This window comes from Canis lupus, chromosome 26 (assembly GCF_003254725.2).
Source record: "Canis lupus dingo isolate Sandy chromosome 26, ASM325472v2, whole genome shotgun sequence".
NCBI lineage: Eukaryota > Metazoa > Chordata > Mammalia > Carnivora > Canidae > Canis > Canis lupus.
Genome location: NC_064268.1, coordinates 16,878,922 through 16,899,809, shown reverse-complemented (window position 1 = coordinate 16,899,809; position 20,888 = coordinate 16,878,922). Strand labels below are relative to the sequence as shown.

Sequence of the window (20,888 nt, the reverse complement as noted above, 5' to 3'; positions counted from 1 at the left end):
GGGCTCGAGAGGGGGGTTCCCCGGGGGGTGCCCACCCCCCGGACTCTCCATCGGACCCCCAAGGTCACACCAAATGTCTTTAAAATAGTTCATACTTTCTGTCATAAGGAAATTAATCTGTAGCATAGACATTAAAACAGCACTTGCTCTCCAATTAGATTACCGTTTTTAAACCCAACTGTGCCAACCTTTGAGCTAGACATCGGGCTAGACTACAGGAAATGTAAGAACATGAACCAGGACAGGGATTGGGTCCACCCTATTCACTACTGTATTCTGGCAGGATAGCTAATGCCTGACACAGTAGGTGCTCATCAATGACTGAATGAGTGGGTGAAGGAATGCCCCACTATGTAGGAGCTCCCCTTTTGTTGGGGAGGACTGAAGTACAGGATTCATTATGTGGCCCTTCCTCTTGACTGGCCCAATAAGTGTGAATGAACTAGAAGTTGAGCCAGACTGCTAACTGCTCAAACAGAGGTACAGCAATGGTGCTACCAGAATACACAAGAGCGGTCTGGCCCATCCAGAAGAGGCTTCACAGAGGTTAACATCTGCATGGAAGTTCATCATGATTTCGCTATGTGGAGGAGGTGAGCCAGGGAGTTGGGCCAGTGGGTGGAGGGTGGGTTAAGGCTGCCCTCTCACATCCCAAGTGGCTCCTTCTCTAAGGTCAACATCTTCTATGTTAGAAGCCTGGACCCAACTGTTGTCCTGTGTCTGCTAGGTCTGAGATCACCTCTCAGCCAGACTTAGGCCACAGTGAAACTCCACCCTTCTCCCCTTGATCAGCCTCAAAACTTGATTTATGGCAGGCCTTGCTGGGTCCCTCTCACCTTATGTAAGGGGCTTGGGCGGGGCTGACAGGCCTCACTTGGTTCCTGGACAAAATCTAAACCTGACTCCACCCCAGCTGCCCAACCTGGTAGAACAGTATGTGGCCAATTTCCTATCTAAATGTTGCCCAGAGATCACCACTGGGTGGCATTTACCAAACTGTTCAGGAAAATTTTAATAGATGTGTACAAAGAATTAAAGTCCTTCCCTTCGCAAACAACCCTTTTTAAACCACTCAGTAGTGAGTGGTTACTGAAGAATTTCCAGAGCTTTTAATATGCTACTTAATTGTGAATCACCAGGAGGGAGGCTTAGCATGCAGCCATTTCCCACACTCACTTGCTCATTAAAACTTTGTTCTCAGAACATCAGGACTAGTTACCTGGATCCCCACTTTTTCTAGGGACAATAACAAATATATTACCCCCTTAATCTGCAACTTCAGATCCTTTAGCACAAAGATGTTTACCACAGGACCATTTGTAACACTGAAAAATTGCATCCATTCAGGTTATGTGGCTGTTAAAAATAATGAGATCTATCTATATGCACCAGTATAGAGAGAGCCTAAAGATCTGGGGGGGGGGGGGGGGGGCAAGGCACAGGAATCCCAATTGTTTAAAAAGGACATGAAAAATAAATAAATAAATAAATAAATAAATAAATAAATAAATAAAAAGGACATGAATATATGGTTTTATATTTGTAACTGCAAAGGAAGAGGTCTGGAAATGCACTAAAGTTTTAACCACAGTTCCCCCTGAGGAGTACAGTATCGGAAGGAACTAAAAAGGGAATATAATCACTTTTGACACAAGAGCTACTTATGTATTATTTTATCACAGCAAGTATACTATCATCGGTTGCTTGTATATTTAAAAAATATATATTTCAGGATCTCTGAAAGAAAACGCTAAGCCAAAGTAGCCTTATCTTCTCTTAAAATTGAAAAGCAACTTCACATTTGATCACTTTTTTCTGTTCAAAAGAAAATTACATAAAAACTGCCATATAAGGGAGTTGGGGCCTATTCTCCCTTGGGTCACACCACCTGTGAGTTGTGATTAAAAGCTGGGGATGCCTGGGTGGCTCAGCAGTTGAGTGTCTGCCTTCAGCTCAGGGCATGATCCCGGGGTCCTGGGATGGAGTCCCACATCTTCTCCCTCTGCCTATGTCTCTGCCTCTATCTCTCATGAATAAATAAATAAATAATATTTATATATATATAATATATATTATATATAGAATAATAATCTACATATATTATATATATATTATATATAGATGGAGTAGGAAAAATAAAGGCTTATAAACCAATCTGCCTCTGCTTCTCTTCACCAGATCTTCCTAAGGTATATCAAAAAGCTCTTTTAAAAAATGTTTTTTGGGGATCCCTGGGTGGCGCAGCGGTTTGGCGCCTGCCTTTGGCCCAGGGCGCGATCCTGGAGACCCCGGATCGAATCCCACATCGGGCTCCCGGTGCATGGAGCCTGCTTCTCCCTCTGCCTGTGTCTCTGCCTCTCTCTCTCTCTATCATAAATAAATAAAAAGAAAAAAAATAAAAAATGTTTTTTGGAAAGTACATAAACTAACACCGTGTTTGGGGGAAAGAGGACAACAGAGATGCACTGCATTAAATAGTAAGCACAAGATCTCCCTGGGCTAGATGCATGGAGACCAGTGTGGAAAGGCTGGCCTTCCTTTCACCCCAGCTCCAAGCTCTGTGTCTCTCCTTCAGCTGGTTGTTTTCCTCACTGTAAGAGGTGTGACGGTGGCGGTTTTCCAGGGCAGCCCCAGGGTAGCCAGGCAGTCTGCCTCAAATCAGGCCAGGCAGGTGGGGCCTGGAGCTCATGCAGCCAAGGTAAGCAAGACATCAGAAGGCTTTATTTCTGCAAAGACCAGGAAGTTCAGTCCTCCTTCCTACTGCCTCCTAAAGGTGGCATGCCTTGAATCCACCAGTCAAGGCTGGGGCTGCAGGCATGCCTCGTGGTCTGGGACTGAGAGCTGGTCATTTCCCTAGTACCCAAGTCACCACTCTCCGGAATGAGGATTGTTTTTGTTTTTACAAAGCATTCATTTCATTTATTATTTATATCCCACCTGTTTCCAAAAAAGGGTTTCTGGCATATTCCCAAGTCATACAGTACAAGATTGGTGAGTGAAAAATTCATGGAGCCTTGTGGAGGGCAGTACTTTCAAATTTGTGAATGCATATACTGTTTGACCCAGTAACTCCGTAATGGATTCAGAAGAAAAACTTGCACGTGTGCATAATAAATATGTGGAAATATGCACATATGAGCATATAAAATACATACAAAAGGAAAGATACACACCAGACTGTCACCTGTATTGTCCTCTAGGGATAAATTGGGTAGGTATGAGAATGATTAAGTTTTCACATTCTGCACCCCATATAACTTAAAAAAAAATATGTCTATGCATTTCCTGTATCACTAAGCCTTAGAAGGTTACTTTTCCAGAGAAGAAATGATAGAATAAACCTCCATGTAACCATCACCAAGCATCCTGTTACCTTCATTCAAACAGTTCTTTTTAGAGACTAGCACATGACGGCATTCAGAGCACAAGCGTGTGGTTAGACAGTCCCAGTCCTCACTCTGCCACTTACCAGCTATGGGACTTTGCATGGGTCATCTATCCCCTCTGAATCTTTGTTTCCTTCTTTGTAAGTCAAGCTAGTCACACGTCTGTCTTCCCTAGGGCCGTAGCAAAGAGGAGATGAAAAACAGCAACAAAAAGCATGATGCTGGTGCCAGGGCGTCTCATGAACAGTCACTATGCCAATCTGTTTTGGTGGCCTTTCCCCAGGACCCCTCTGCCATGGGCAGGCATGCCGGACAGGGAGAAGACGTGGAGCTGGACAGGAGAGGGTGCTGACTGGGAAGAGCTGAGGAGAAACGAGCTGGGGACCAGGCTTTGAGGAAGCAACACATGGACTCTGGTGGCAGCAGCAAGGAAACCCAGGAGAGCAAGTCTTAGCACAAAGCTAAGCCAGAAAGCAAGTGTGGTTATTTTTTACTAACATACATGTGGGTAGCAACAAACAAAACTATGACTCTGGGGCCAGAGTCCTGCAGTGAGGTGCCTGCCATCTCAGGTTGCTAGGGGGCAGAGGCTCCAGAACCTCCCTGCTCCACCTCCTCTGCCTTGACCCCTTACCACTGCTAACAGCACCAAGTTTTCCAGTATGTGTGGGGAAAACTCCTCTCTTCCTCTATAAGGGGTGGAGGGGGATGGGGTCCTAAGTATGGAGAAAGGTCCAGCACAGTGGCTCCAGCCAACCGGGAGCCTGATTTCCTTAGCAAGATTAAGATCTGGACCCAAGGAGTGGTTTAACCCAACCCCCAGCCCTTGGCCCAAGAACTTCTGTCAGACACTTTTCCTCCCTGCAACTCCCTAGAGCAAGGCTTCTTCAGGGCTCTTCCCCCATTTGGCAACTCATGGAAAGCTGCTTGAAATAGTAACAGCTAGGTCTGAATTAGTAAAGAACTCCCGTTACGGGTGGGCTTGAGCTAAGAAAGAGGCTCTGTGGGCCTCCTGGTTTATTTGGGCCCTGAGAACAGACTCCATCAACACTGGCCTCATTCTTGGAACTGAGCACTGAATTCTGTCCTTCAAGGGATAACTGAGGGAGGTAGGCCAAACTCTCCCTCCCTCTCCTCATACCAGCAACCTTCATTCCTGCTGGAGAAATATAGCAGGTAGGTTCTGGAGTCTGGAGCCAGGCACATAGCATCGTGGAAAAAGGAAAGCTAATTAAGAGTAACAGAGAGTAACACTCAAGAGTCAGAGCCCAGGTGCAAAATCCCAGCTCTGTCTGTCTTTTGCTGGCTGTATGGCCTTGGGCAAGTCACTTCACCTACAAAAGGCTAATACCAACTGGTTTGTTGAAGATTAAACAGAAGTAACATCTGGGAAAGTGCTTGGCATTATGCCTTGCCCACTTAAGGGCTCCATAAGGGAGGTCTACAATTATCCTTAGAGCCTTAGAAAGAACAGGGGCTTTGCTTTGCAGGCAGATAGACTAAGTTTGAAGCCTGCCTTGACCATTTACAGACTAGCCTGGAATAAATAATACTTAAGTTGTTTTTTTAGTTTCATGTTCCTCAGTGGGAAAACAAGGTGGATAAATGACAGGAAAAACATCCTTTGGCCTTTCTGCCCCTTCCCCACATATACTCAACACTGACAACACAGTAGAAAAGGAAAAAGCAGTTAGGGAATCTGGGTGGCTCAGCTCATCTCAGGGCTGTGAAATTGAGCCCCACACTGAGCTGTGTGTTGAGCCCTGTGTTGAGCCTGCTTAGGATTCTCTCTTCCCTCCCCTTGCTCCCCCTTTGCCCCTGCTGCGCGCTCTCAAAAAAAAAAAAAGAGAAAGACAGACAGACAGACAGACAGAGCAGAGCAAACTGTCCCAGGGCTTGGTCTGTCCACAGGCTGTGACGGAAGCTGAGGGGAAGATGTGCATTGGAGGGAGTCAGTCATGGCCTGGTCTTCCAGTGAAAGTAGAAACAAAACAAAACAACTGTTTATTTTTCCTTGAATGCACTGCTGGCTGAAATGGCCAGGCAGAATTTTACACAACTTCAATCCTTTAACCAAACATCCCGGCGAAAATGGACAAAAGCCCCTGGGCTTGTCACAGGAGAGCCCTTTGCTGCCAAGTGACCCGCCCCCCCGCGTCACCTTTTGACCTCTTTGCAATCAAGTTCAAACTCAATCTCAACAAGTGTCACTGCAAATTGTTTATTAAAACACAAAGCAATGGACAGTGAAAAACATCCTGATTTTTTTACTTTTTGGTGGGAGTAAGGTGGGGCATGTAAAGGGTAGGGACAGATGGAGACAGCCCAGAAGGAAAGACAGCTCTATCCACCCCTACTGCTTTCCCGGGCCAGCCAGGTGCAAAGCCCCTCAGTCATATCTCACTGTGCTGCTGGAGATGCAGGTTGTGGCTACAGACAGAGTCAGTTTGGCCTCCACAGGGAGAGGATGGGAATCTAGGAGCTACCAGGGCTATGAAGAACTTGACACTATTCTCCAGGACTTGGTACAGAATAGAGCAGCCAGGCCCAATCTGGAGGGCGGGGTGGGTTTCCTGACGAGCCAGGTTAGGCCAATAATGGTTGAAGGGGCTGCTCTGAGCTCAGAATGGGCAGCTGGTCCTAGCGTGTGAGAATATAGTAGAAGGAAAATCCAAGGAAGGGACTAATCCAGGGTCAAATTTTCTTTTCATTCCCTGGATCATGACACACCAGGGAAGAGAAGAGTCAAGAACGCCTCATTCCTGGTTTGCCGTTAAGACTCTCCCTGCCAATTCTCCCCTCCCACCTGGCAACTCGGCTCTCCTTTCCCGACAGTTGTCCTTTGAAAGGACGGAAAGCACACTTCAGTTTGTTGTTGTTTTCCCTCATACTGAAATAAAGCACTGAAGCTCAAAATAGAGGTGAGAATGAAGTTCTGCTTCTCCTGGTGCTATGTGCCCCCATCTCACAAGACTGCCTGGATGTGAGAGGTGCCAGGGCCCTCCCTGCCAACTCTAACAGGACTACTGTTTCCCTGGCTGCCAGCACAATCCTGGCTTCTTGTTTTTATACTCCTGGGGGGTGGGGGTGGGGGGGGTGGGAGGGGACCATCCCAAGAGATCCATCCTGCTCTTTTCCTGCCAACCCAGCCAGTCCCCAAATCATATGCTCTTATCAAAATGATTTGGCAACTGAAGGCAGGCTAGCCAAAAGGCAGCGGGGGAAGGACAAACTAGATCGGCAGCAAGCCACCCACATACAAAGAAACCCGCCCTAGCTGGGCAGCTGACCCACTGGTGCCAATCTGGGCTCATAATAAAATGAAGAAATCTAGCCCTCTTGCCCCAAGAGAGGTCTAAATACAGAAGGAGTCCAAGCTCGGACGGATAAGGAGAAATTACACTGATCTCTCTGAAGCTTGAACATTAAGGCTTCTTTGCAATTTTCTTAGAGCTCTTTGGACCCTAATTAGATCTTTCCATAGAAGAGAAGCAAACTTCTTCTAAGATTTCTGAACAGATCCCAGGTATTTCTGGTTCTGCTTCTGCACTATCACTCAGCCTTCCCCACAGCAGAAGGAGGCCCAAAGCATCTCCTCCTCCTTCCCTTTTTTTTTTTTTTTTGAACAGGAGCATCTGTTAATCTCTCACTTTGGAAAGCTCACCTGTTCTCCTAGGTCCTTTAGAGAGGCATAGAGGACAATATTACATGTTGCCACTTGATGCCATTAAGGCTCCTTGAGGCAAGAAGACACTTGAATTAGGTCAGAGCCGGCCAGCAAAGAGGAAAGGGAGAAAGGGATGGGGAATCAGCCCCATGGCAAGGACTGTAAGACCCCGCCCAGACCTGAATCTAGAGGGAATGCCCACCCTGGCTCAGAGCAGGAGAGGAAAAGGCACTGTGCTGACCGGGGTGGGTCCTGCCCCAATCTCCAGGGAGGGTAGAGAACCTATGGACTCTCCCTGGGCTTCCCAAGGTGAGCCAATTTCTAGAGAAAGGAGTATACTTGCTAGGAAAGGGAAAATACTGCTGCTGTTTTCTGAAGTTCAACTGAGATTCTAGAAGCCATGGCCAGGCCTTCTCAGGAGAAAGTAGAGGCAGGATAAGAAGGAAGAGAAATTCCTTAAAACAGAAGCTTCTCCAAAAAGATAAAGAAGTCAAAACACAATTCTGAAACTGGATTAAAGTTTCCAGGCACAGAAAGGGGAGGTAAACTTAAATTTCACCTCATCTCTTCAAAGCCTAATTGACCCCTAATGTGATCCCCCAATTTCCGGCCAGTATCTCTTAGGCAAACTGTGGAAAAAAAGAGAACAAGGTCACACTCTCAAACCAGCCAGTAGCCCTGCAGGCCCTGTGGCCCCCCTGGGAGTCTAACACCGCTGACACTTGAAGATAACCATCTTTCAAGTCACCAAAATTCAAGATATTCACTGAGCAGCTTCTCCTCCATAGCGGAGACTTTACAGAAAAATGGGATCTGGTTTAGGGGACATGGATCCCACAGATTGTTTCCTGTGGGACCCACAATGTTTTAGTCAGATGAGTAAAACCCAAAACAGCCAGCCGGCCTCTGACCCAAATCAGAGCTACGACGCTGCAGACTCTCTGGGCTGAGAGTAGACATCTTTGTGTGGTCCACCCAAAAACTGAACCAAAGCCACACTCCTGGCAAAAGGAGTTTCATCTTGGCCATATGCTCTTGGCTTTGGGGTCAGGGAAATCGAAAAGCCTAGGAGAGCATGGATCCAGTAGAAGAGCCAGATCTCCCTTTCCCCAGGCCTAAGTGGCCTCCCTCATCACTTCCCCAACCCCAGACAGACTCCCTACAGCACAGCCGCCTGGGCCTAGCATGAGCTCAAAATTTAGGCAGGGGAACAAACAGTGCAAAAAGCAAACGATGAACAGAGTAATCCGTGACACACACAATACAAAAATACAAATAAAGAGTGCCCCACCCTACCCCTTTAACCTAAACTTCATGTACCTATATCATCTTGGAGGAGCCAAAAAACAAAAAACAAAACAAAAAAAAAAGCTTTCAAGTTCAGCATCACGGGCCAGCTATAACCAGCCCTGGGCAGCTCTGTTAGCTGGGTGGGCTTGGCTCCAGGGGACTCTACCCCAGCCCCCACCATACTTCTTCCTGTTTCCTCACTTCTCCTTTAGTTTTTGTGAGCCATAGAAAGATGTTCCTTCCTTTCGGACACAAGCAGAGGAAAATGCCCATCCCTTATCCCTGAACTCAGGGGAAAGGAGTGGGCTTGGAAACAGGGGTAAGCTTGGAAGCAAAGCTGCTTGGCTTACAGTACCATTAGGAAATGGCCCCAGGAGCCAGGGTTTCCTTCTGAGACTCTGAGTCACTGAAAGGATGGGTTGAGGTAAGGAGGCGGGACCCTCCCCTTCCTCAGAGACCCAGGCAAACTAACAAACAAGGCAAAATGGAGGCAGCAAGTCCTCCTTCCTCATCTTGTCTACTCCACTGGCAGTGGCTGACAGCTGTGGGGAGTTGTGATGGAAGAGGAACCAAAGCCACTGTCAGAAGCTCGATTAATAGTCAGGATATTGGCTGCCCCAGGCAGGGGGTCCCCAGGACCAAGGCTAAGGGATGTCATCCTTTAAAGCAGGGAGCTTTGTGAAGCACTCCAGGAAGCGGTCCTCTTATTGCAGCCTCAGGCCAGAGCCATCCAGATGCCCGACTCAATACCCTACTACTGAGGCCTAAGTCACAGCTAAAATAAAGGGCTCCAACTCTCAAAGGACTCAACGTTGGCCCAGGGTAACTCATTAAGAGTCAAAACCCAGGACATGAGCCCAAAGCTACTTACTTTGTCACAAAATGAACAGTTCAAATATATGGAAGCTCTTTAAAAACATTGGGGGGGGGGGGGGGGACAAAATTAAACACATTCTGAAAAGATGGGCCTTGTCTGAGATTCTGTGCTGCTCCAGCCCAAGCAGAAGCTAATCCTGCTGTCTTCCATCCACAAAATTCCTTGTAGTTTGGTTAGGTCCTCCCTCATTGCTGCTTTAACTGGGAAAAGGATAACAGTGACCAGAAAGGAAGGGAAGGGGTAAGCTTCATTTCCTGCAGAAGTTTTTCCAGGGAATTTAAGACAGATGCTTAGATGCTAAGGTTGGCTTCAGAGCTGCCAGGACTATGGCTGACTGGAAATCTTTCAGCCCCGTCATGCCAAGAACCCAACTGTAACTTGGATACGGAGATGAAAGGACAGAGGGGCATACTGTTAAAATCAGTGAGAGGAGCCACTGGGCCAGATACAATCAGTCTAGTTCTGCGGGGGCAACTCTGGGCATAAACCAAAACTGGTTGGCTTGTGCCACAGAAGGATATGGGACTAAATGAACATCAGATACTAGATAGATACTCTAAACAGTGGTCAGTCACTTAGTAGGGCTCAAGTCTCTTGAGGTGGCTCTTAAATTATGCTAACATAAGCCTTTTCCAATCCAAAGACCAGAAGAGACTTTTAAGGTCAAGTGTTCTGTTGCTGCAGGCTGGAAAGCATCCCTGTCCCCTGGCAGCAAGACCCTACAAAGGGGCCAGTAAAAGAACTGCTGGGTCAGGTCCTCCTGGCTGCTGGCTCAGAGATCCAGGGAGGGAGGTACCAACAAGGTGAGGTGGTAGAGGATAAGACATTCAAGCAAAGGGAACCCCAAATCCCCATGTCTCCTTCCCTTCTTGGCAATAATTTAGTGGGATGATTGAAAGAGAGAAAGAGAGAGAGAGACAGAGAGACAGAGAGAAGAGATTTCAAATGAGCCAGATTAAGGGGGGGGAAAATGAGAGGAAATCAAGTCCCCAACAGGCACTGAAATCAAAATGATTTGTTGTGGTAACAAGTCAGAGGCAACTTGAGGACCTGAAATAAACTAATCGTCTTGGATACCAGACAGTCCTCTAACTGGCACATGTCAGGGAGACAAGCAATGACAAAGCGCAAACACTTAAGGTGGAACCATCATTAGGCTGAAACCAGAAAGGCTTCCAAGTAAGGAAGTATCTACTTTTCTTTTCTTTTTTTTAATCCCCCTTCTGTTTTCATCTTTATCATACAAATTATACACCTTCACATATACACAAAGCACACACACACACTTTCAATCCGAGGACATCTGAAAACTTATCTGGACATAACTTCAGAACATACCCAACTCCCAGCACTGGTCTTCTCAGGTAATAAGATGACATTTCCCTGCTGTTAATTTCAAACCTAAAAAAAGGAACCATGTCTGCTCTGGGTTCAGAGTCCTTTCCACTAGATGTGCAGATGAGGATCCGTGACTGTGTAGGATCCGCTTTACCCTAAGTACCCTGGAGAGGAAAGAGATGGCTGGGGCCAGCCACAAAGAGAGCACAGGGAATAAAGCAGGGCTGGGACCAGTGGGGAATGGGGGCTGCTCTCTACCCACTCTGCCTCTTTTTTTCTCCTTTAATTTTTTGTGTGTGGTTTTTGTTTTTTGTTTGTTTGTTAATCATTGTGAAAAATACAGAAACCAAAACCAACATGTTTGGTTTCCTTCCCACACCCTCCACCCAGTTCAGGATGGTATGTGTTCTCACAACCGGCAGAGGCAGAAGAGGGTTGGAATGAAGACTCCGAAGGCCACCAGGATGGGAAACATGAGGCTGCTGTTGTCCGAGGCATAGGGGTTGGGCGTGCGTGGGCCCGACTGCACCCGGTTCTTGTTGGTCTGTCTTTTGAGATTAGACCCTTCATCGTATTCTTCTTCTTCTTCTTCCTCCTCTTTCTTCTCCAGGCCTGGATGAGGCTGCAGCTTTGGTACATCTGACACAATAAAGCAGACACCTTTTAAGTCAGACCCACAGCCTTTAACTGAGACCCTTAAGAACCATAAATGAGCCACAATCAAGAGACGCTATGACCTCAGCAGGGTCCATGGGAAAAAAAAGAGTAGTGGAAATAGCTCCTGGCCTAGAGAACAGCAATTGCTGCAAACACTAGTCTTCTTTAGATTTAACTAAAACACAGTAAAAGCCCTGTGCCCAGGGAGGCTCACTCTCTTCCCTTCCTGTCCTATTTCTTCAGAACTATGGGAAGACCATATTGAACAGAGGCAGTGACCTAACACCCAAAACTTAACCTTTTCCAATCCCTCCTTTGGCCTCCCATGTTCCCTTCTGATCCACACAGCAACTGAGGAAAAGCTGAGCCACAGAACCTTGGGTTGCCTGTCAGCACACACTACCCCTCTGCTCTGCCTCCTCCTTAGGGACTCAAGCTACAAATCTGTTTTTGTGGCAAGACATTTACCTAAATGTCAGAATACCAGTATCTGGGGACACATCAAGACAAGAAGATGAGCTCCTTGGTGCATTCAGGATGAGTTAGGAAAAGGTACAGAGATAGAATAGAGGAGAAAAGTCACTAAGACATAAGCTTTCTCTGCAATAAATCAGCCTGGGAAGCTGGTGCCCAGGATCATCTCAATGCTGAGAAAGCAATACACCCTAAGGTTAGATCCCCAAAACAAGGAGACATTAGTAAGTGAACTTTTGGCCAGTGCAGTCCAGCAATTCTGGACTCTCTCAGAGCAGACCAAAGCGCTAAAGGACTCCTTCTTTTGCTTTTTCCCTTTTTGCCCCCAAGAAATAGATGTCAGAGAAAGAGAGTAAGAACAAGTTTTAGGCAATTCCAAAAGACCGCAAGGTTCAGGGCACACCAGGAGGTACCATTATTAAGCCAAATTTACAATAAAGTTCAAGGAATTTGTCCAAAACCAAAGAGCTGATTAAGTGGCAACAGCAAAATTTGAATCCAGACCTTATTCCAAAGCTTAGGGCCAACACCATGCTACACTTCATCCCCATTCATCTGGCTCTGGATTCCTCACAATTTGGCTTTTTTTTTTTTTTTCCTTTTTTTTTTTTTAATTTATTTTTTATTGGTGTTCAATTTACTAACATACAGAATAACCCCCAGTGCCCGTCACCCACTCACTCCCACCCCCCGCCCTCCTCCCCTTCTACCACCCCTAGTTCGTTTCCCAGAGTTAGCAGTCTTTATGTTCTGTCTCCCTTTCTGATATTTCCCACACATTTCTTCTCCCTTCCCTTATATTCCCTTTCACTATTATTTATATTCCCCAAATGAATGAGAACATACGAAAGATGAATGGATAAAGAAGATGTGGTTTATGTATACAATGGAATATTACTCAGCTATTAGAAATGACAAATACCCACCATTTGCTTCAACGTGGATGGAACTGGAGGGTATTATGCTGAGTGAAGTAAGTCAGTCGGAGAAGGACAAACATTATATGTTCTCATTCATTTGGGGAATATAAACAATTTGGCTTTAAATGTTTTCACAATACTGATCAGCTAAAGTACTCCCCCAAGGGTTTCCTCAACCATATCCTTCAGCCCAAGGCAAAAAAGACACCACTTACCATCCACTGTCCCAGCCATGATGTAGAGTGCACAAACTTTGGGATTGTCATAGTACCCCTAGGAAATGGGAAACCACGGTCAGTACCACACAGCAGTAAACATTCCCCCGAATCCATTCTTTTTAACATTTTCTCAACTGGGAGGGCAGAGGGAGAGCGTTACCTTAACAAACTCGATATAGAGTTTCCCTGTGAAGGTGGACACCTCCCCTTGGACACTCAGCTTCCCCTTTCTGATGCTCATAGGGATGATTTCATCATGAGCTGTGCTGTGCCCAACACGATCAAAGATATCCAAGTCCTTCACCACGACATGGCCATTCAATCGCACATCAAATACCTTCCACGATTAAAAAAAAGAGACAATGTCAAAACCATCAGCGTCATACCCCTTTAGCAGTGTGAGATCATGTACCTGCCTGGGTTTCAAATTCAGAAATAATGTTTAAGATGACAGGGCTGGGTATAGTCAAGGGTACAAAGTTCTTTACATGAACCAAATCAAAGCCATGTTCCTTCACTGTCGAGGTCTCATACTGGTCTTAGGGAACAGAGAACAGAAACAAAAAGCTCAACGTGGATAGAAGAAAATTTGCAAAAAGAGACAGGAAAAGAATAAAACTAAAAACAAGAAGGCACTGACAACCAGGATCATTTAGTTGTCAAGAATGAAGATTCTGGCATTGCCTTCTGTCACCAACCCCCAGAGCCAAGTGCAGCTTAGTGAGCAATGGGACATTGCTTCTCTAGGGGCAGAAGGAATCCAGCTTTTCCTTAAAGCTCACCTGTTCCTCCCTTCTGGGGAGGCTCTTACATTCTCTGGCCCATAGCAGGGGACTATCCAAGAGTGGCAATGTCCCACTGATCAGGCCTCACCTTCTGCTGGGACTGTGCAAAGTAGACCTCAGCAAATTTCAACACCAGCACGTAGTCCCCCTCCTCCTTGATGGGCACTTCGTAGCCAAAAGTCTCCTCATTGTACCGCTCTGTTTGATACAGGATCTGGTCCTCAGGGTTGGAACGCAGGATTGGCAGTTTCATACCATAGTCGGAGGCTGGGGACAAAAGACAAGGAGAAACCACATCAGAGGCAAGACACACAAAAAGAGCAAAGACCCCAGAACTGACAGAGCCATTTCCAGGACAATGCTAGTAACACGCCCAGAAGGGGCCACCCTCTCTGTGCCTGGTTCTAAAGAGACCAGACACAAAGACATTCAAGAATCAGAGACCTGGGATCGAGTCCCACATCAGGCTCCCTGCATGGAACCTGCTTCTCCCTCTGCCTGTGTCTCTGCCTCTCTCTCTCTCTCTCCCTCTCTCTCTGTGTGTGTGTGTGTGTCTCTATGAATAAATAAATAAAATCTTAAAAAAAAAAAAAAGAATCAGAGACCTATTACCAAGGAAGAGTAAAGTAAAAGAAACCAAACAATAATCACCCCAACAGCTCTCAAACCCTCAGAGTGGAACTTTTAAAAAGCCTGTTAAAATGCCTTTCCTCAGGAATCCCTGGGTGGCTCAGCGGTTTGGCACCTGCCTTTGGCCCAGGGCGTGATCCTGAAGTCCCAGGATCGAGTCCCGTATGGGGCTCCCAACATGGAGCCTGCTTCTTCCTCTGCCTGTGTCTCTGCCTCTCTCTCTCTATGTCTATCATGAATAAATAAATAAATCTTTAAAAAAAAAATGCCTTTCCTCAACTGCTCAGAGCGTGACAGAAGAAAACAGGCGATAGCTACAGCTCCTGGCTCCCTAAGAAGGGAGCTTCAAAGAAACCTCATAAAACAGGGGGGTTGGCCAAGAACTCTGCAAGATGATTAAGTTCAAAGAATGTGTTGGTTGTTTTTTTTTTTTTTCATTCAGAAAAGCTCGAGTCTAAAACAAACAGGATATGTTAGGAAAGTCATTTCTGCATTGTCTTTACTGCAAGTAAGATACCAGCTTAGTTGCTTTTTATAATTTTCATTCACAAAGTTCCAAGGCTGGTAAAGAGAAACAAGCTCATAAAAAGAAAGGTGTGATGCTTTCTGATTTCCTTTACATGTAAACATCTTACTTCCCACAAACTCACAAAATTCAATTTCACCTATTCTCTTTTGCACATTCCCCCAGTTAAACTAAAAGAAGAAAAAAAGTTCCTACTTTGTCCCCAGCACCTAACAAGGTCCCTGGCACTCAATATGATTTGCTGAACAACAGCAACAAAGGAGGTGCCTGCAGAGCAGTAAAGCCCTGCTATTCGGGGGGATCCCTGGGTGGCGCAGCGGTTTGGCGCCTGCCTTTGGCCCAGGGCGCGATCCTGGAGACCCGGGATCGAATCCCACATCGGGCTCCCGGTGCATGGAGCCTGCTTCTCCCTCTGCCTGTGTCTCTCCTCTCTCTCTCTCTCTGTGACTATCGTAATAAATAAAAAAAAAAATTAAAAAAATCTTTAAAAAAAAAAAAAAAAAAAAAGCCCTGCTATTCTCTCCAGATAGCTAGGGCCATCCTAGCAAGAAAAAATTTGCCAAGGTCCTACTGGCACCTCTGGCCTAAGATGCCCACGTCCTTGGGGAGCCACCTTTCTCATTTCACAGACTGAGAAGGAATAAGGCAGGGTAAAATTAAAAAGTTAGAGGTGCCTGAGTGGCTCAGTTGGTAGGGCATGCAACTATTAATCTCAGAGACATGAATATTCAAGCCCCACATTGGGCATAGAGCTTACGTTAAAAAAAAAAAAAGGTGAAAAGTTACATACCTTGAGTCAGCATCAGAAGAGCCAAAAACCACTATTGCCCCCAGCTTCCTCCCCCAACCTTGACAGGAGACAAGACTACCTATATTTTTCAACCCCACCCCCCCAATAACAAACTAAACTGGGGGCTTTCCTCAAACATAAGACACCACACTCCAGCCCCAGAGATGAATAGCTATGCTTCCTCCTTCCAAGACAGAGTAGCTTCTCTGACTCCTTTATCATGTAAACACAATGAGGCTTTCCAGTGCTCCATAAATCTACTCTCCAAACTACAGACTTAGCAATGATTTTGGTACACAGGCCCACTCTCTCCTCTAGCCTGGAATTAAGATTTCAAGACCACCTTCCAATCTCACACAGTGACTCTGAAGATATTTGGCACCTGGATCCTTTGGGAGATGTCCAAAGCAGTCATCCCTGGAGCCTTATCTTCTGAATCACCAAAACTCCAAGGGGATCTTTATCTCCAAGGGAGGTTAAAAGAGTAACTAAAAGAGCCAGTGGCTAAGGTCAAGCCAATAGACATAACGGTTAACAGTTCCTGTAAGTGAACAGTTAGCCATGACATCAGATGGACCTGATGAGACAATGCAACAGGAAACTCACTGCACTTTTGTCTTCAGATTTTTTTCTTCTTGTTTCTTCTCAAGAAATCAAAGAAGGGTGCCTAAGTAACATTAACAAAGGATGTACTGCCAACATGCCTCAGCTCTTTCCCAGGCTCAAACCATTACACCAGAGCACAAACCCATAAAGATTAAAAGACTGCTATTTCTCTTCCACTTGATTTCTAAGAATTTCCTTCTTCCATGAGGACCATGATCTTTACAACTCTGAAACATAACTAGATTTGCTTTTTAGATACACAGAAAATTTTGTGTATGTGTGGGGAATCTTTTTTCTTGCAGAGTGGAAAAAGCGAGAAGCTGACAGAAATGTAATCTGTAACAGCCTTAGTCTCACAACTAACAAAACTCAGCCATGTGAATAAAAACTACTTAACAACCTTGGAATTACCTTTAAATATTTTTCCTTTAAAGCCCAAGTGGCTTTCCCAGGAGGTTTGCCACATACAAAGTTGCATTTGCCCAAGCCCCAAGAGACGCAGCAGCAAAAAGGATTTTTTTCTTTCCCCCTTAGAGTTTACATATTCACAGCTAAACAGATTTCTCTGAGTACAGTGAAGTGTACACAATCAGCACACTGCTGAAGTTGGCACAATATAGGTCAGACAGTTAACCAGAAAGGAAGGGGGCCAAAGGGCCTACATTATGTCTGCTGCTTCTTACCTCAGGGACAATGGAGGAGCCAGGCTGCTTGGAAAATTCAGTCCCAGCTTTACAGTAAGACAAGCCTGGATTTGAATCCTGGCTCTGCCACCTACTGTGTGATTTGGAACAAATTATTCTCTCCAGGTACTTTCTCACCTGTAGAATGGGAATACCACTTACCTAAATTCTCTACCTGTGAACTTCTGCTACTTGGAGGGCCTGTAAATGAAGCCTGCCTCTTAGGTGACAGTATAGGAAGAGAATTCTAAACAAATCCCATGGCCTTAAGCAAATCAGAGGGAGCAGTGACTCTCATCCTCTTTTAAGCTCTTGTGTCCACAAAGTCAAATCCTTCCCCAGGCAAAAAGAAGTCTGCCCAGAAAAGGGTCTTCCTTAGGCTTGCAGAATTAGTAATCTGATAGGCTCAGGCTCTTAGCCACCTTTTTGCCCCTCTGGAGCCATGTTCTGCCCTGGTTGTAACTTCATGTAAAAGGTCACTGAGCACAGAAAAAGTAGAGACACTTTAACCCACTCTGGACATGACAGTTTTCAGACTCAGGGCCACTGATTTCTAAAGCATGATAAGTTATACTAATAAGGAAAACAAGACCCAAAGAAGTAAAGCATGTTCTTCAAAGTCATACAAATGATCACCAGGTATCTTTCTATGAAGAGGAAATACTCTCTCCTAAAACCAAGCCAAGTTCTATGCCCTCAGGCCAAATAACCAGGTCTTTTCCTCCTGAGCCAGGAGGAACCCAGAATGAGCAAGTTAAAAAGAACCTGGAATGTTCAGCATGCCAAAATCCCAAGTTGAGCACTGCTAAACACTTTCTATAGTGGTACTTCCATCTGGTGAGGCACACAAGTTGAAAATGCCTTTCCCAGGCTATAAGTATCTCCTATAAGCACCAGCTATTCTCAAGGCAGAAATGAAATTCAATAAATATTATAAAGTGCCTTTGAAAGCAAAAGCCACAAGGTGCCCTAGGCCACTCACAGTTACAAGAATGCTGAACTACAAAGACACTATAGAGAAACACCAAGTTCAAAAGCAGGCCAAACGCTTATCTGGATTAACTTGGCAACAAATACCTGAATTCAGTCAACATAAAATGAACTTTCTTCAGCATGCTGCAAACAGTAGCACAGGCATGTGGCAAAAGAAATAAGACATACAGCTCCTACTGCAATTACTGTAAATAGCTGCATGAAGCAAGGGTCTCCAAATACCTGGCACAACCTACCTTCTCTGCCTACCAGAGAAGGGCGGGCAGAGTGAACAGCTAAACTTCTCTAGGTGGTGCCGACTCCTTAGTACAGAAAGAAACTAGAGAGTTGCCTCCTGAGAGTGGAAGCTGAATCACATCTCAGCCCCAGATCTAAGGCCACCAAAAGCTACTCTAGGAACCCAGTAAGTGTAATGTTGCAACAAGCTGGTCCAAGCTGCAGCTGACAACCAACCTTCACTCTTCATCTACCCCTCCCCACTGCTCCAATTCATGGTCCATGCTGGTCATACTCTGACAAGAGTGGAGCAGGGAAACGGTTTATAGAGTATCCTAAAGACCGGGGTCCAAGATAGGGGTCCAGTACACATAAGCTTTGGTAGGTAGGTCTCATGAAATTTTACCTGCTACAATAATCTCCTCCAAAGGAACGGCAACCATTGAACCAATAACCCAAGGACACCAAGACTGGCTGACTACTGACCAGCAACAGCAGCGTCCCCCCCCCCGCCCCCCTTCAAAATCACCTGCCCCGGCAGATTAAAACCAGGATTTCTGTATAAGAAGAGAAGCTGGGGACTAAACCTGTATGATCTTAGCTTTTTCCTCTACATAATGAACCTAATAGGATAATGTAACCTATGTGAAGCCTGGTGTCTGTTAAGTGAAAGAAACCATCTGCACACTGTCCTTACCACTACTATCTCAAGAGGCAAAGTCCACAAACGGTCTCTAGTTTCCTCAAGGGATCCTTCCTCCCTGCCCACACCCATGAAGAAAGAGGAAGGGTCCAGGATGGAGATAGCAATGACCTCCCGCTCATGTTAAGCCGAGCTTTGGCTGCTGTTACAAGCTGCTAAAGCACGGAGCCCTGACTCAGCTGAACCCAGGCTACTGAGACCTACATGCCAGGGCTAACTAAATTCCAAGACAAACATAGAACTTCAGAAAACAGTCCTGTGTCCCAACACCCTCACATGTATGGAAGCAATAAACTTGCTAATGTAACAAACTCCAGGACACTGCAATTAACTTAGAAGAACTAAGTTAAACTCTTTCCTAAAGGCAAGAGCCAAATCTGGGCATTGTGGAAAGAATGAGAGAAAGTCTGTTTCTTGGTTTTCTGGAGATGGCATACTGCCAATTTGGCAGCTTCTGAACCTAGCATACAACATAAATCTCCCCTTCTAACACATGAAGCAAGGAACTTCCCTCTTAAACCTGTTGTCCAATCCCACTTACAAAAGAAACAGAGTCTAGAGCAGATTCACCCCACGTCTGGTCTGGGGTGAAGCCTCTGATGTAGAAACGTGGGCTTAATCTATTGGGTCTGGAATTTGCATTTTTTTAACCAGCTCCCACAGCAATTCTTACACTAGCTTTTGACAACTGTGTGGCTCTGTAAAAACTGCTGTTGCTCTGTCAGTTAAGTCAAAATCATTTTTCCCATACACTGGGGATCCGACCTCTCAAGGCCACTTAAGGTAGGCTCTACACACTCTTGGACAGAATACCCAGATCTTACACTAGTTGATCCAGTTGACACTCTATCAGCCTCACGTGCAGGATGGCTTCAGTATAACCACCCTCTGGGGCGGCCTCAGCTTCCACCTTTTTGCACACATATCCCTAGCTCTAGAGGGAGGTGGGGAGGAGGGCAGGAGGAGGCTACAATCAAACTTTTCTGGCCCATCCTCTTCAAAGATTCCTTTCTATTCTGGCTAAGAATCAAGCCCCGCTCCTGAAGAAGGGGTAAGGAAGACGGCTGGTTTCTGGGCTGGCAGGCATCTACCAGGGACTGTCTTGGTAGGAGGGCAAAACCACCCAGGCCTGGGACACTGTTGTTAACCTACAACCCGTGAGGCCTCGAGATGGCAACAGGCCGCCCTCGTCTTCACATTACCCCATCGGGTGGAAGCCAGGGGTTAAGAAACGCAGGATGTGAGGTCCAAATATAACTTCTCGCCAACTCTGCCTCAATCGCTCTTCTCAGCTTGGAGCCAGCGCTAGGCTCTGAGCTCGGACCGGGTCCCTGAGGAAACTGCAGAGAGAGACTTGGCTCCAGAGACGTGGCCCCAGGATCGAGGAGGGGGCTCAGGGCCCGCAAGCCTAGCCCGGCTGAGCCCAGCACGGCAGGCCCTGGATCCCGCGGTTCGGCTGAGGGGCTCTCACCTCGGCCCACCCGGCCTTCCAAAGGGTCCTTGCGGAAGTGGATCCCGTGCACGTCCACATGAGCCTCGCCGCCCGCGTTGACCGCCCAAATGACGCTCTCCGGCAGCCCGGCCCCCGCCGAGCCGACCACGCCGAGCCCCGGCCCCCGGAGCGCCGGCAGCAGCAGCAGCAGCAGCAGTCGCAGGAGCGCCACGGCGGCTCCCTCAACCGCCCAGGCCCCCAGCATGGTGGCCACCACAGCGGGGGCAGCCTCCGCCGATCCTCGTCCTCAGCCGGCCGCCAGGCCGCCCCGGACTCAGAACGACAGCGCCACGGGCCGCTGTGCTTCAGCCGCCGGGGACATGTCGCTCTCGGGCCTCCTTCTCAGCCACGGGTGCCGCCTCCCACCTCAGGAACAACCTACCCCGCCGCCCAGCCCCCGGCCACGACCCCGCAGCCAATCAGCGCCCAATCCTCATTAATTACCCATCACCCCGCCAGGAGACGCCCGTCCATTGGCTGCCAGGCGAGGGAAAGGGCGTGGCTACTCCCAGGCGCCGGCCCAACCATCAGGCTTGAGAGGGAGCGCGCGCAGAGGCTGGGAGTTCGGTTGAAGCGGCGGTTCAATGCGGAAGTGGAGGGGTGCAGCGCCCAGGCGGCCCCGGAATCCCGCGGCTGA

The 20,888-nt window shown here is 46.9% G+C and overlaps 1 protein-coding gene and 1 long non-coding RNA gene across 4 annotated transcripts; one reads left to right on the top strand and one right to left on the bottom strand.

Moving 5' to 3' along the window:
* The first annotated feature begins 12 nt into the window (after positions 1-12).
* LOC125753687 (uncharacterized) lies at positions 13-7,009 on the top strand. Its single transcript, XR_007406068.1, has 2 exons — positions 13-593; positions 3,670-7,009. It is a non-coding gene; the product is annotated as an uncharacterized LOC125753687 (long non-coding RNA).
* Positions 5,592-20,840, bottom strand: MLEC (malectin). 3 transcript variants are annotated; one of them, XM_025474218.3, is made up of 5 exons: positions 20,696-20,840; positions 13,701-13,879; positions 12,988-13,164; positions 12,825-12,882; positions 5,592-11,197 (listed from the first exon to the last, which is right to left on the bottom strand). In XM_025474218.3, the coding sequence occupies exons 1-5, from the start codon at positions 20,697-20,699 to the stop codon at positions 10,968-10,970; spliced, it is 648 nt and encodes a 215-aa protein (XP_025330003.1). In that variant the 5' UTR covers positions 20,700-20,840; the 3' UTR covers positions 5,592-10,967. The 3 variants fall into 3 exon arrangements, with proteins under 3 accessions (XP_025330003.1, XP_025330002.1, XP_025330004.1); XM_025474217.3 differs by lacking the exon at positions 20,696-20,840 and adding an exon at positions 20,231-20,623; XM_025474219.3 differs by lacking the exon at positions 20,696-20,840 and adding an exon at positions 19,962-19,986.
* Positions 20,841-20,888: the final 48 nt, after the last annotated feature.